The sequence below is a fragment of the Dromaius novaehollandiae genome, chromosome 5 (assembly GCF_036370855.1).
Source record: "Dromaius novaehollandiae isolate bDroNov1 chromosome 5, bDroNov1.hap1, whole genome shotgun sequence".
Classification (NCBI taxonomy): domain Eukaryota; kingdom Metazoa; phylum Chordata; class Aves; order Casuariiformes; family Dromaiidae; genus Dromaius; species Dromaius novaehollandiae.
In genome coordinates, this window is record NC_088102.1 from 36,719,396 (window position 1) to 36,730,980 (window position 11,585).

Genomic DNA, 11,585 nt, shown 5'->3' on the forward strand with positions numbered 1-11,585 from the left:
CATTCCCACTATCTTTGAAAGAATTTCTTTATATATTGTCTCACCATTAAGACATTCATTACTGTTTAGCACATCATATAGTTTATATCATTCTCTACAGAGCAATATAGTTAATTCAGTATATCAGTGACTTTACACAGATACAGTATTGAAGCCATATCTTCTTTTGCTTACTGTCAAGTACAAAACTGCTTAAATAGACTAAAAAAGCTACACACAAGAGTTGTAGCATTCCATTTTCATGCCTGATTAAAGTTTACAGTAGTGGCTTTTTGATCTTTAAAGACAAATAAACATGATGCCACATAACAAACACTTGTGCAAACTCAGGCCTAGGAGGAAGACAAAACTACCTCCTTTTTCCAGCACCACTTTTCCCTGCTTTACTGCTGCTACTACCAGACTTGCTGGAAGATTTTGAAGAGAAAAGTCTTGTCATGAATTCAGAGACGTCCGGCAGCTCGTGGTTGGAATTCAGCATGTTCATTGACTGCTCCATTTCCTGCATGCAAAGATTAGATAACCTCAAAAAGAGCTCATGACAATTCAGGCTCTTTCTGAAGCTTCAGCTGAAAGATTGTATCAGGAAGATGTGAAATTTTCCCAAATACCGTTTTACTGTTAGTAGTCTTCCAAAGTATGTACTGCTATACACATTTTTTATGCAACCATAGCCAAATGGCCAACTACACACAGAAACGTAAAAAACAAACTAAAAGCACTGGTGTATGGAAAAAGGTAACCATGTCTTAAGCAGCCTTACAGGGCAAAAAAACTAATAGAAAAAAATCATCATTTAATAAAAGAAAAAGAACACCATTAAAATACTTGCCATTTTCAGTATTACTTTCTTGCATTTTAAAATTTAAGCTTTGTTTAGATTTATGTATCTGCATTCTCATGGATTTTGCATACTTTTATGCTTTCAAAGTTTGACTTACCAATTTAGTACTATTTACTCCACATCTAACAGAAATTTTTGAAGTTGTTTGAAGAAATTAGCAACAGCACATCCAGAATGTGATAACACTTATATTAATGGCCAATTTAAAGTTGTCTCATCTTGCTTTTCTAGTTACCATTCAGAATGGTCTTGTACTGATACAGCTTAAGCTATGTTCAGGATACAATTTAAACAAAAGCTGTAACGGTAGCCTTTTGTTACTGTTACATCTATACTTAGTATTTCTACAATAAGCACAGTTGCTAAATCAGGAACTTCCTATACAAACAAGTATTGTGCCAATTACCTAAAGAAAAGAAAAAGCTAACTTGAAAAAATACACTACAAACTCCAGACCCTTCACAAGCAAACTGAATTTGCATATATGCTTAAGAATTTAATACATAGACATCATGACATGACATGATGACATGAATGTCATTATAATTGACCTTTTAAAACTACTTTCTGACATTCCTTAAAGATAACTTAAACTACAGGCAAGATTCTTTCAAGTAAAATTTCTCCCTAACAAGTCATATTAGTTAGCTAATAAGAACAAAACCATGAGGGCAACCTGTCTGCACGCAGGGGCAGATGGGTCTGTATACTAAGAAATAATTGTTTTTTAACATTCAGCTTCCAAAGTTCACCTCAGTTTAAAGAACATTCCACAGTTACCTAATGTATTTTCATATTCTGTTTTTATACAAATTGAAGCCACAAGAGGCATTACATAGCTCTGATACGATTTTTATTGGTATTACTTAAAAAAAAAAAAAAAAAAAAAACACAACTCAGACACCTATAAAGTACTACTGAAGACAGTGGTCATTCAGAGGAAAAGGAATTTAAATGAACCAACCCCCCAAGAAAGAAGCCACCCAAGACAGACAAGGAATATTTCTAAAAATAAGAGAAGATTTAGCAAACACCTTGAATCTCCACTTTGTCCTAGCCTTCTGCTATTCGGCATTTTGCATGGTGGAAGGGACAATAAATCAGATTGTTTAATGACTACATTAAGACTTCATATCATATATGCTACTGCAACATCTGGAGTTAACAAACTTTTAAACTATGCTTTTTTGGTTAAGGGACCACACATCCTATTCTTTATAAGAATACATACTTGATGCATTTATTAAGTAATTTTTTAAAATAAAGTGCTAGCTTTAAACAAAGTATAGAAATATGTTGGAGATTTATAGAAAAGCCAGCCTTTGAGAAATTTATTGCTGTATTAAAACTTTGTACAATATCATTTGTGCTGTAATGCTTTCAAAGCTGTGCCAAACAATTTAATACTGTGTTATGTTATAAGCACAAAATCACAGGTCTGAAACATTAGAATTCATTACTAGAACAGCAATACTGTACTAACTGAATAAGTAATACCATTAGGACTTCCCCAAAAGTCCAGTTTTGGCTTGTGTTGCTTCTCTCCACCTTTTCAGTACATTATCCTCGTTCACCAAGTGTGCAACAGCTGAACCTACTTACCCGTCTCATGTCAGGATCACTGGTGTTGACAACTTTAGGTAATAGCACAAATATCAGTAATGGAAGAACCATCATCATCACCTACAAAGAAAAGAACAGGAAATATTTCTTCAGCTTAGTTATCACTGAAAATATTTTTAGATATACTGACATTAAATTTTTAGCTAAATAGCCGTATTCTAGAACTACTGCAATCTGGTTCAGTAATCCAATTGTTAGGAAAGAAAACAGATAAGGAAGAATTAAGTTATAAATAAAGGATATGAAAGTTGGACCATTAACGTAAATACTTGTTAATTCCTTTAACCCTTATGATTACAAGCTTGCAATGAGTTAATCTCCACACTACTAGGACAGGCATGATGTCATTAAAGGTACATGAAGAGGTCAGAGGAAAACCTTCTATTTATAAACAGGGCAAAAAGAAAGAAACAATCGTCTCAGAAGAACATTACTCCCTAATTTCTATCAGCTTTACTCCAGAAAAAAATAGAAATCCCAGGAAACTGTAAACACTAGTCGTACTTATACTGCTGAAATTACAAGTAAACTTCATTTCCTTGAAAGAGTTATACTGTTCTAGTATACTTTAAAAAAAAAATCACAGTGGTAGATGTTTTAACTACCTGGTAAACATTACCAACCATTATGGAAATGATAACATAACTAAGGATTCTTATCTTCAAATTTCAGAAATCACACTGGATGTTAAAGGATTGGGTTCTCATACTTAAAAGATATATAAAATCTAGAAAAGTGAAGCAGATTCCTGATGCTCTGGAAAGGATATTAATTTCCCAATGCTATTTGCCATTTTTTGACTAAGAATGAAAATACTTCCAGATCTAAGTTATTTAGATGAGAGTAATTTCCTTAGCCATCAGCATGGTGGTATTGGATGGGAGTAAAAAAAACTCCTAAAAGTAAAAAACTCCAACAACCTATTAATATGGTAGCATCTGGTGGTAGTAAAACCATCAAAGTTATGTGACAGTAACCAGGCCAGTGTTTTCCAACTATCCCATTCTACTGAAATCAGTGAGCTGTACAGAATACTGAAGACACCTAAAATAATCTGATTTGGATCAACAAAAATTTTGATCTTCCCTACAGACCTGTCATTATTAATTCAGGTTATGGAAGGATGCTGCAAAGTAGAAAGTGCACTAGATTAGGGATGGCCTTAATTTTGGTGTTTGAATAGTCTTCAAACCAATTCAGGTACCATTGAAAACATTTTGTTCAAGATTTTTAATATTACTATAAGAAAATGATACTACTCAGAAATCATACCAATTCTGCAATTCTAGGTCAGTGACAGTTGCTGTGCAGGGAAATAGAGGACTGCTAAGCAATGAAAATGTTTCTTTTTCACTCCCTTCAGATACTATTCTAAGACTCAGTTTTATCAAAAAAAATTTTAGCATAGAAACCAAGTACCCTCACAAAACAAGTGCCTACATCTTTACCCATGTGAGTCAAACATTCAGAATAGTACGAGCCTTAGCATTGCTATTTCAAAACTCGGGAAATGTTACAATGAGCATTTTTTTCCAAGGATGGCTTCTTTAAAGACAAACAAAAATTTAGGCTTGGAAAGCCAAGGCATTCTATTAGCTATATGAAAAAATTAGATGATGCCTAGACTGCATTTATGATTTTGTTCTCTGCACATTAACACATATGGTCATTTATAGTCTAATGAAAAATTTAAACCAAAACCATTTTTATCTGACAAATTATTTTAATTGTGCAAACAATGGGCAGTTTGATCAATCAGTAATTGATCAAATTAATCAGTAGCATTCTACTATGAATGTCGATACATGTTATTTGTAAATGTAATTATGCTTGATGCTGCTAAAATGTTTGCTCATTTTTACAACAAAGAAAAAAGTCCTTCTGTTGAGAGGATGACATTTTAAGCCTGGATGCATTATCACTATGCTGATCTGCTGCAATCATCAATAAGAATTTTTCAGCAATAAAATAAGCATTAAACCACCTAAAGATTTGTTTTGTCTCAAGGATATTACGCAAAGAGTTATCTGCAAACAGTGCACATCTGTTCTCAACTACTTCTCAGTATTCTGAAGAACCATGCTTTTATCCTTAGCATACTTTTCTCCTTTGTGTGGTGCTTATACATACCATAGGGTTCATGAGGAAATCTGTCCACCCCCAAGATTCCCTCTTTATAAAGTATGAAGGAGGTCCAGAAGATTTCATCTGAAGTGGGTATGGCAGTCTGACAACTTCAGAAGTTTTGATGTAATTTACATACCTTGCTCTAATGAACAAAATGCAAGTAATTAAAAAAATCATTTACATTCCTCCCTCTAACAAAAAATAAAGTCTATTCAATACTATTCCAAACAAAATTTTAACAATAAACTACTTAAAAGCCACTACGCGGTTAAGTGTCCATTAGGCTTCACTTTTCAGAAGTGAATCTCTCTCACCAACACACTTTATGTGATTGAATAACATTCACTCTACCTTTTTTCCAGGCTATCATGCAGACTCTAAAGTTTAATACAGGAAACAGAACAGCACATCAGAAATGTCAGAACCATTTGTTTGTACGCAGCTTCTGCAAAAGATTTTTTCTCACCTTGGTAATAAGCAAGAAAAGCTATACGATCTAAAGATTAGGTACAGCTTTGAACCACGAAGTGTACTTTGAACTGCATACAGCTTGCTCAGAGGTAACATTTATGTGTGAAGCAGATACTGCCTTTTCCCTAAGTGCATCGCTTTGCATTTTAAATAAGCAATTTTAAATAAGAGGCTACACACAGTATCTTGGCTATTTCATCACTGAGATCCTTCCTTTATTACAAAAAGCACATCAGAGTTGCCAATGAGATACTGCCTAACAAAGTATAAACTTAAGTTCATAAAGTTTGGGAAAAAAATCAAGCAAAAAAGTGCTATTATTACAGACAGACTGCTTATGCTGTTTTCAGTTTAACGTTTCAATTTTTAAGAGCCCAAAACAATACCACTTGTCATTTTTAAATGTAAAATATAAATCTTAAATGTAACATTATGTTTCATAAGAAACTGTAGACAACAAAGATGAAGTTAAGATATATGTGTGCATCTAAAAAGTAGGTACAAACAGGTTTATTTAAACGACTATCACCTTACTAAATAGGATTATCACTTCTCTGTATTGCTTACTGAACAGCATGCAGTTACACATAGTTGTATCATCGTCTGGATAGCATACCTGGCCACAGCATACAAAAACCAGGCTAATGATGCTGCAGAAGTACTGCAGGCTGGCAACTACCAGCGTTTGCTAGTAACTGTAAGGGGATTTTATGGAGGTGTAATGAAAGTATTTTAGAATTTAGGAACAAGCTTGACCCTTCATTGTGCAAAATAATGACTGAACATTTATCAAAAATGCAAAGAAAAAAGAAAATAAAAAGGTATGTCAAGAGAGAAAGAAGTTCAACTGATCTATGTCTAGATTTTATTTCAGGGTAGTTGCATGAGAAATTAATGAAAGTAAGCAAACTGTAGAACCCTGTTTAATTCTCCATTTCCTCCTATTTTAAGGTCATAAATATGAGATGGAAAAAAATCAGACTTTGGATTTTAAGAAATTTGTTCCTAGAAGTAATGTGAAAAGAAGCTGCAATACACAGTCTGAAATGGAAGTATCGTATCTAAGTAATGGTAAGTTACCTATTACACTACATTATTGGACACACTTAATAGATCAATGCAGAAAAAAAATCGGGGAAGGCTCACCTCATTTTGCCTTTCGAAGTTATGTCAACTCGAACCGGTTCAAATTTATGAGCAGGGGATATAACTTCCACTACGTAAGATCCAGAAGGTATATCATGAACCACAAAACTTCCATCTGTCCTGCAAAAAATTAAGTTTCACTGCATTTCAATATGCTTCAATGCATGAGAGTTTTTCTGTTTAAGAAATAATAGTATCCTTTTGTATTATAAATCTTAATCTATCAACAATGACCAAAGGGAAATTTAATTCACTCAGGGCTCATAATATCAAGCCCCTTAAGATTATCAATGTGTGCCACAATAATAGCAAAAATTACCAGTTACATTCAAGATTCCTTCATGCACTCAAGCTATTGTCTTGCTGGAGGAATAATTCAGCAGTCTAAGTGAGATCTGAAATAGTTAGATTGCATATATTCAAATGATGGCAGACCTCATACCTTCCCTTTTCCTTCTGAAATAGGTACAATGAAGTTTACTTCACTTCAGTACTTCTGCTGGAACTAAAAAAAAAATTGAGATCCTACATAATGTGGCTAGATACTAAAGATGACTTGCAAAGCACAAAAAATCGTGGTTTGTGCCCTTACTGCAAGATAAAGGTTTTTGCTTTTAATTGCTTCCCTTTAAGACTAGTTCATGCTGGAAAGCTCTACAATGCTATTACAAGAATAAGAAAACTAAGGGCTCTGAACATACACACAGAAGGGATTTTTAAACAGACTGCTTTTATTTTAAAATACAAAACTTTAATATTCAGTGAAAATATCAGTGAAAGCATACTTGAAAGATTCAGCACCAGTTACCATCAAATTAAAGTATAGAAGCTTGTAGGTTTCCTCCTACATTCTTCCAAAAGCTCCAGGAAGAAAAGTTTACTGTTTCTACCCTTCTAAAATTAATATGAAAGACTCTTCTCCTACAAATAAGACTCAAAGTAAGTAAGACCAAAAAAAGCTCTACATGCAGAAAAAAAGCAGTAAAATCTGCTTATTTGGGGAAAATAAACAAAAGAACCCTCTTAAATTTCTTCCTCATGACCTTCATGAAAGTTCTCTCCCTCACAGATGTACATCAGTTAAGCAACTTACTACAAGAAGCATTTAAACAGTACTATATATGTGGGTTTCTCTAATATTTGGAGGGATGATCTGAACCCCTCCCCCCCCCCCAAATGCTCACAGTATCTTTTTTGGCAACTGTTTTAAGGATTTCTTCCCTAGGCATTCACTTTTAATTTTTTTTTCTAAAATAAATGAAATAGTGCTCATATTAACCTATATGACATTGAAAAAATTCAATTATAATTTTTCTAAAATTATTGATGTGAAAAAGCCAATTCTCAATTCATATATTAGTATCCAATATTGCCATTTTTCAGACTATAAAACAGTTTAATTTGGGGTACCATGGGGAAACTAATCTGATTTATAAAAATGTTTGTTCTAGAGAACAGCTCAAACTACTTTAGAAGCAACTTTGCTGTGTCACATAGTTATTTTTGATAACTGACATGGCATTCATTTAATAAATAAGGAAAACTTGCCCAAGAAATAGTAATAAAAGATGGTGACAAAGTATACCTCTGATATATCAATTATGATCTACTGAACCCTGTCACTGCAGCTGAAGGATCTTTCTACTGACCCTGAAAAATCAGTATTATTTAATGAACAGAATTAGTAAATTGTTCTTTCTTCAAAGACAGTTTTCATTAAAAGTTTACTGCCACCCAGGACTTTGCTGATTACAAGTGGAAAAAGACATAAAAGAAAGTATTTTTGCTAAAATGTACCATGCTCATAGTAGTGGAACATCTATGAATATATTTAACTCAGTCCTTGGCTTTAAGTTGTATTAATATAATTTCGTATGTCTATAGCTTGATGCACATTATCAGTATAATTTGGTAACTAGGTTACACTGTCATAAACAAAGTATGCTTTTAGCTAAGACTGTTTCCTCATATTTCATGTAACTCTAGTTCTAAACAACTATTTGGAAACTCATCAACTCCATGGTATTTATTACATCAGTTCCTAAGTACAATGTAAGGCTCCTTCAGCTACCTTGCACTGACTTATCAGCTGCTTTACTGATGACATTCTACAAGTTTAGCAAAGTATAATTTGTTCTGTTAACCTATCAGACAGTTCCAGGGTCAAAGTTCAGTTCAACTTTTACTACACACGGAATAATTCAAAGTGACTGGTAATTATGAGATTGTGTATCTTAATTCTGTTGAAACTCTCTCATTTTAATATAGGATTTTGAAAGCAATATACTGCATTAAAAATCACAGAAAAGGATTTTAGAACTGACCTCTACTCTTGAAGCTATGAGATTAATTCAATTCTTAATTCTGAGGACTTTTTCAATGTTTTAATATCTCTAGATGCTTAGCTGATCTGAATATAACCACTAGCACCTGAGACTGAATGAGCTAGCATGATGCTTTTATGGCTTCCAGCTGCATTTGCATCTTGTTCGAAGGAATAAAACCACATTACTTGAAAGGGCTTCTTCTGCTGGTACAAAAACCAGCAGCAAATCTGTTTTTGTACTAGATAACTACAACTGTAACTTTCTGCCCCTTTTCTGTGCTGGTTCCCCACTGGACAGAGCCCAAAGTGCATCTACGATAATGACAGAGGAAACACTATTTTGATCTAGCCCTATTTATCCCCATCTAGCCGCCCCTCCCCATCCTTCTCCAGAATGGATAACATCTTTACTGACGAGAGGGTCTTAAAATGAAGAAGTGACAGAATTTGGGCCTACAAAAGTTAAGAGAAAGCACTGTACTGTAGAACTAAATGCAAAGCTTTTTAAGATGAAAACTCAGTTCTTTCTAATATTTTGATACCTAAAAAGCTAACAGCCTCAGTCACCAATCTGGTTATACCCGTAGGAAACCAAGAACAAAAGTAATACCCACAGCACTACAGACTCCCACCACAGGACTGGCCGTTGTGAACGCCTGACAAGGTAAGAAGCATGTGTATCAGAAAACCCCAAAATGGAAGTGGGACGCTGGTCTCCACGGCTGTGCTTAGCTAACTGGGGCAACGACGGCAACTTGTAGCAAGCAGCTCCGTTTTGCCACGGCTGGCCGCCATCTTCTGACCGGCACTGGGGAAAGGGGCGTTCAACGTGCCAGAAACACGGCGGCGGGAGTGCTCTGCATGCCACCCGCGGCCCCTGGCCTTGCGGCGCCGTTAACGCCCGCGGGCGGGAGCGCCGGGGCCGCTGGGGAGGCGCCGCGGCCCGACGTGACCGGCCGTTTCAGAGGAGCCGCGAGCGGAGCGCGGCCCCCGGGGCGGCGGCGCCGCTGCCCGGCACCCCCCAGAGGCGACCCCGGCCTGCCCGAGCCCTGCCCGCGACCTGGCCGAGCCCCGCCAGGAGAGGCAGCGCGGCCCGGCGGGGGAAGCGGGGCAACGACGCGCTTCCCCGCCGGGACCAAGCCCGTGCCGGCCGCCGCCCCGCGCTCACTTGAGGAAGCCGACGTGCTCCTCCCCGTCCACCAGCACCCGGGCCCCCGCGATCCAGTCCTGCGGCTTCACCCCCGGCACCACGGCCCGGCCCTCGATCTTAAACCGCTCCCCAGGGCCCGCGCCGCCCGACGACTCCGCCGCCCCAACCGCCTCCGAGCCCCAGGCGTCATCGGATAGCAGCGACACGACCAGCCAGAGCAGCACCACCGACGTGACGCCGCCGCTAGCCGCCATCACGCCGCCGCCTGCGTTCTCCTCGGGGGCGGGGCCGGTAGGCCGGGGCCGCCCCTCCGCGCATGCGCTGAACGCGGCACGCTGTGATCGGGGGGGTAGCCCTCGTGGAGAGCCGGGTGGTGAATTTGCTGCGCGTGCGCAACAGGCGGGCCGACAGGGCCTTGCCCGTTTTGCGCACGCGTCCTTGCGAGAGTGACGCTACTGCAGGTCATGTGACGGACACTGGCCGATAGGAGCGAGCGAAGTTTTCGTGCACGACGGGTACCGAGGCGGAACTGCACTGGTGAGGCACCGAGGGGTCCTAGCGCCGGGCGGGGGAGGTGAGCAGCCGCCCCCCCGCAGCAGCTCCGGGAGGCGCTGTGGGCTGCCCGTGGGCCTCGGGCTTGGCTGGAAAGCAGAGTCTAATAAAAGATAGTCCACGCCTTCCTCCCCCCGCACTTTGTCAGCCTACTCTGAAACTGGGAAGCAACTTTTTCCTTGTTTTCAGGCGCAGTGAACTCTGTTGTTCAATGCAAGCAGATATCTGGGGTTTTCTGTTATTCAGGGTGATGCAAGTAGATCCCGCTCAGCCACGGCAGGTTTTGTTAGCCGAAGCAGCCCCGCATGTCTGTGGCTCTACCTGCTTCTGAGCTCAGGCTTTACAGCACCAGACCGAAGCAGCTGCAGGACCTGCCCTGGCCTTGCCACAGCGTGATTCACGTCCCAGTGAAAGAGACTGCAACACAGGCATGCTCCTGAGCTCAGACCATCTGCAGGGCTGCCGGGGCATCTTTTCATCGTTGTTATTTCCAGAGGTGATGCAGACACACCAGAGCTGGCTCTTCATGGAGACCCTTCAAATCTTGTAGCTGGTGGTCTTTGACCCTAAAAGCAGCGTAGTCACTAGAAAAAGCCTCACGGAGCTATCTTTGATCCTGTGGAACACATAATTTGCAACTTAGATCGTCTGTCCACTATTGTTCAACAGTTCACTCATTCCAAGTTGAGAAATGGTGTTGAAATGGCAGGAAAGGGTACTTTGTTCTTCCAATCTATGAGTAAACACAAAGGATAATGTAATTTGCTACAGAAAATTTGGAAGGACACAGATGTGAAACTAAAGAACATAAGTGCATAACAAATAATATAAATAAGTAAATGTGTCTTCTTTGGTAACAGAAGGATCTATTTAGAATTAAGATGATGTAAATTAAATTTGAATAGTTACCACTTGAAAAAGAATCAAGCTTTTTCTAGAAAAATTTACAAAAAAGCTTACAGAAACAATAGATTAAAAATGTTCATTTTAATCAAGGCCTTGAGCATCTTCATTTATATCAATGCACTTTGTTTCTGATGCAAAACTGGAACTTGTTGACAGGGAACTAGAACTTGTTTTGCAGGGAAACCTAGTCTGGATGTAGCAAGCACTTTCATGAACATGTAGGAGGTTCCCTGTGAACAAAGTGATAATCTTCTCGGAAAATCTAAAGGTTATAAGAGTTCCTTTGGGACAACTTCATCAACCTGAAAGTGCAGTCAGGAATGATCTCTGTGTTTTATAGCTGTCTCTTCACTGATGGCTTCACTCCCCTGAGTAGCAGATATGCAGAAACTGACAATAAGCTTCTGAAAAGTTCTAGCCTGCACACAAGCGTATTCTTA

The 11,585-nt window shown here is 38.5% G+C and overlaps 1 protein-coding gene across 2 annotated transcripts; it reads right to left on the bottom strand.

Moving 5' to 3' along the window:
• Window positions 1–9: 9 nt before the first annotated feature.
• EMC7 (ER membrane protein complex subunit 7) lies at window positions 10–10,003 on the bottom strand. 2 transcript variants are annotated; one of them, XM_064512443.1, is made up of 6 exons: window positions 9,706–10,003; window positions 9,152–9,193; window positions 6,212–6,331; window positions 4,598–4,736; window positions 2,447–2,527; window positions 10–502 (listed from the first exon to the last, which is right to left on the bottom strand). In XM_064512443.1, exons 1-6 carry the CDS (start codon window positions 9,939–9,941, stop codon window positions 350–352), a joined length of 771 nt encoding a protein of 256 aa, XP_064368513.1. In that variant the 5' UTR covers window positions 9,942–10,003; the 3' UTR covers window positions 10–349. The 2 variants fall into 2 exon arrangements, with proteins under 2 accessions (XP_064368513.1, XP_025951457.1); XM_026095672.2 differs by lacking the exon at window positions 9,152–9,193 and having other exon boundaries at window positions 9,706–10,002.
• Window positions 10,004–11,585: the final 1,582 nt, after the last annotated feature.

Excerpts from the sequence above, each read along its gene's own strand:
- EMC7 (XM_064512443.1), bottom strand. The coding sequence starts at position 9,941 with ATGGCGGCTAGCGGCGGCGTCACGTCGGTGGTGCTGCTCTGGCTGGTC. Across the intron at positions 9,194-9,705 it reads GAGCACGTCGGCTTCCTCAA|GCGTTCACAACGGCCAGTCC; the intron begins GTGAGCGCGGGG and ends TTACCTTGTCAG. Across the intron at positions 2,528-4,597 it reads ATTTCCTCATGAACCCTATG|GTGATGATGATGGTTCTTCC; the intron begins GTATGTATAAGC and ends TTTTCTTTGTAG.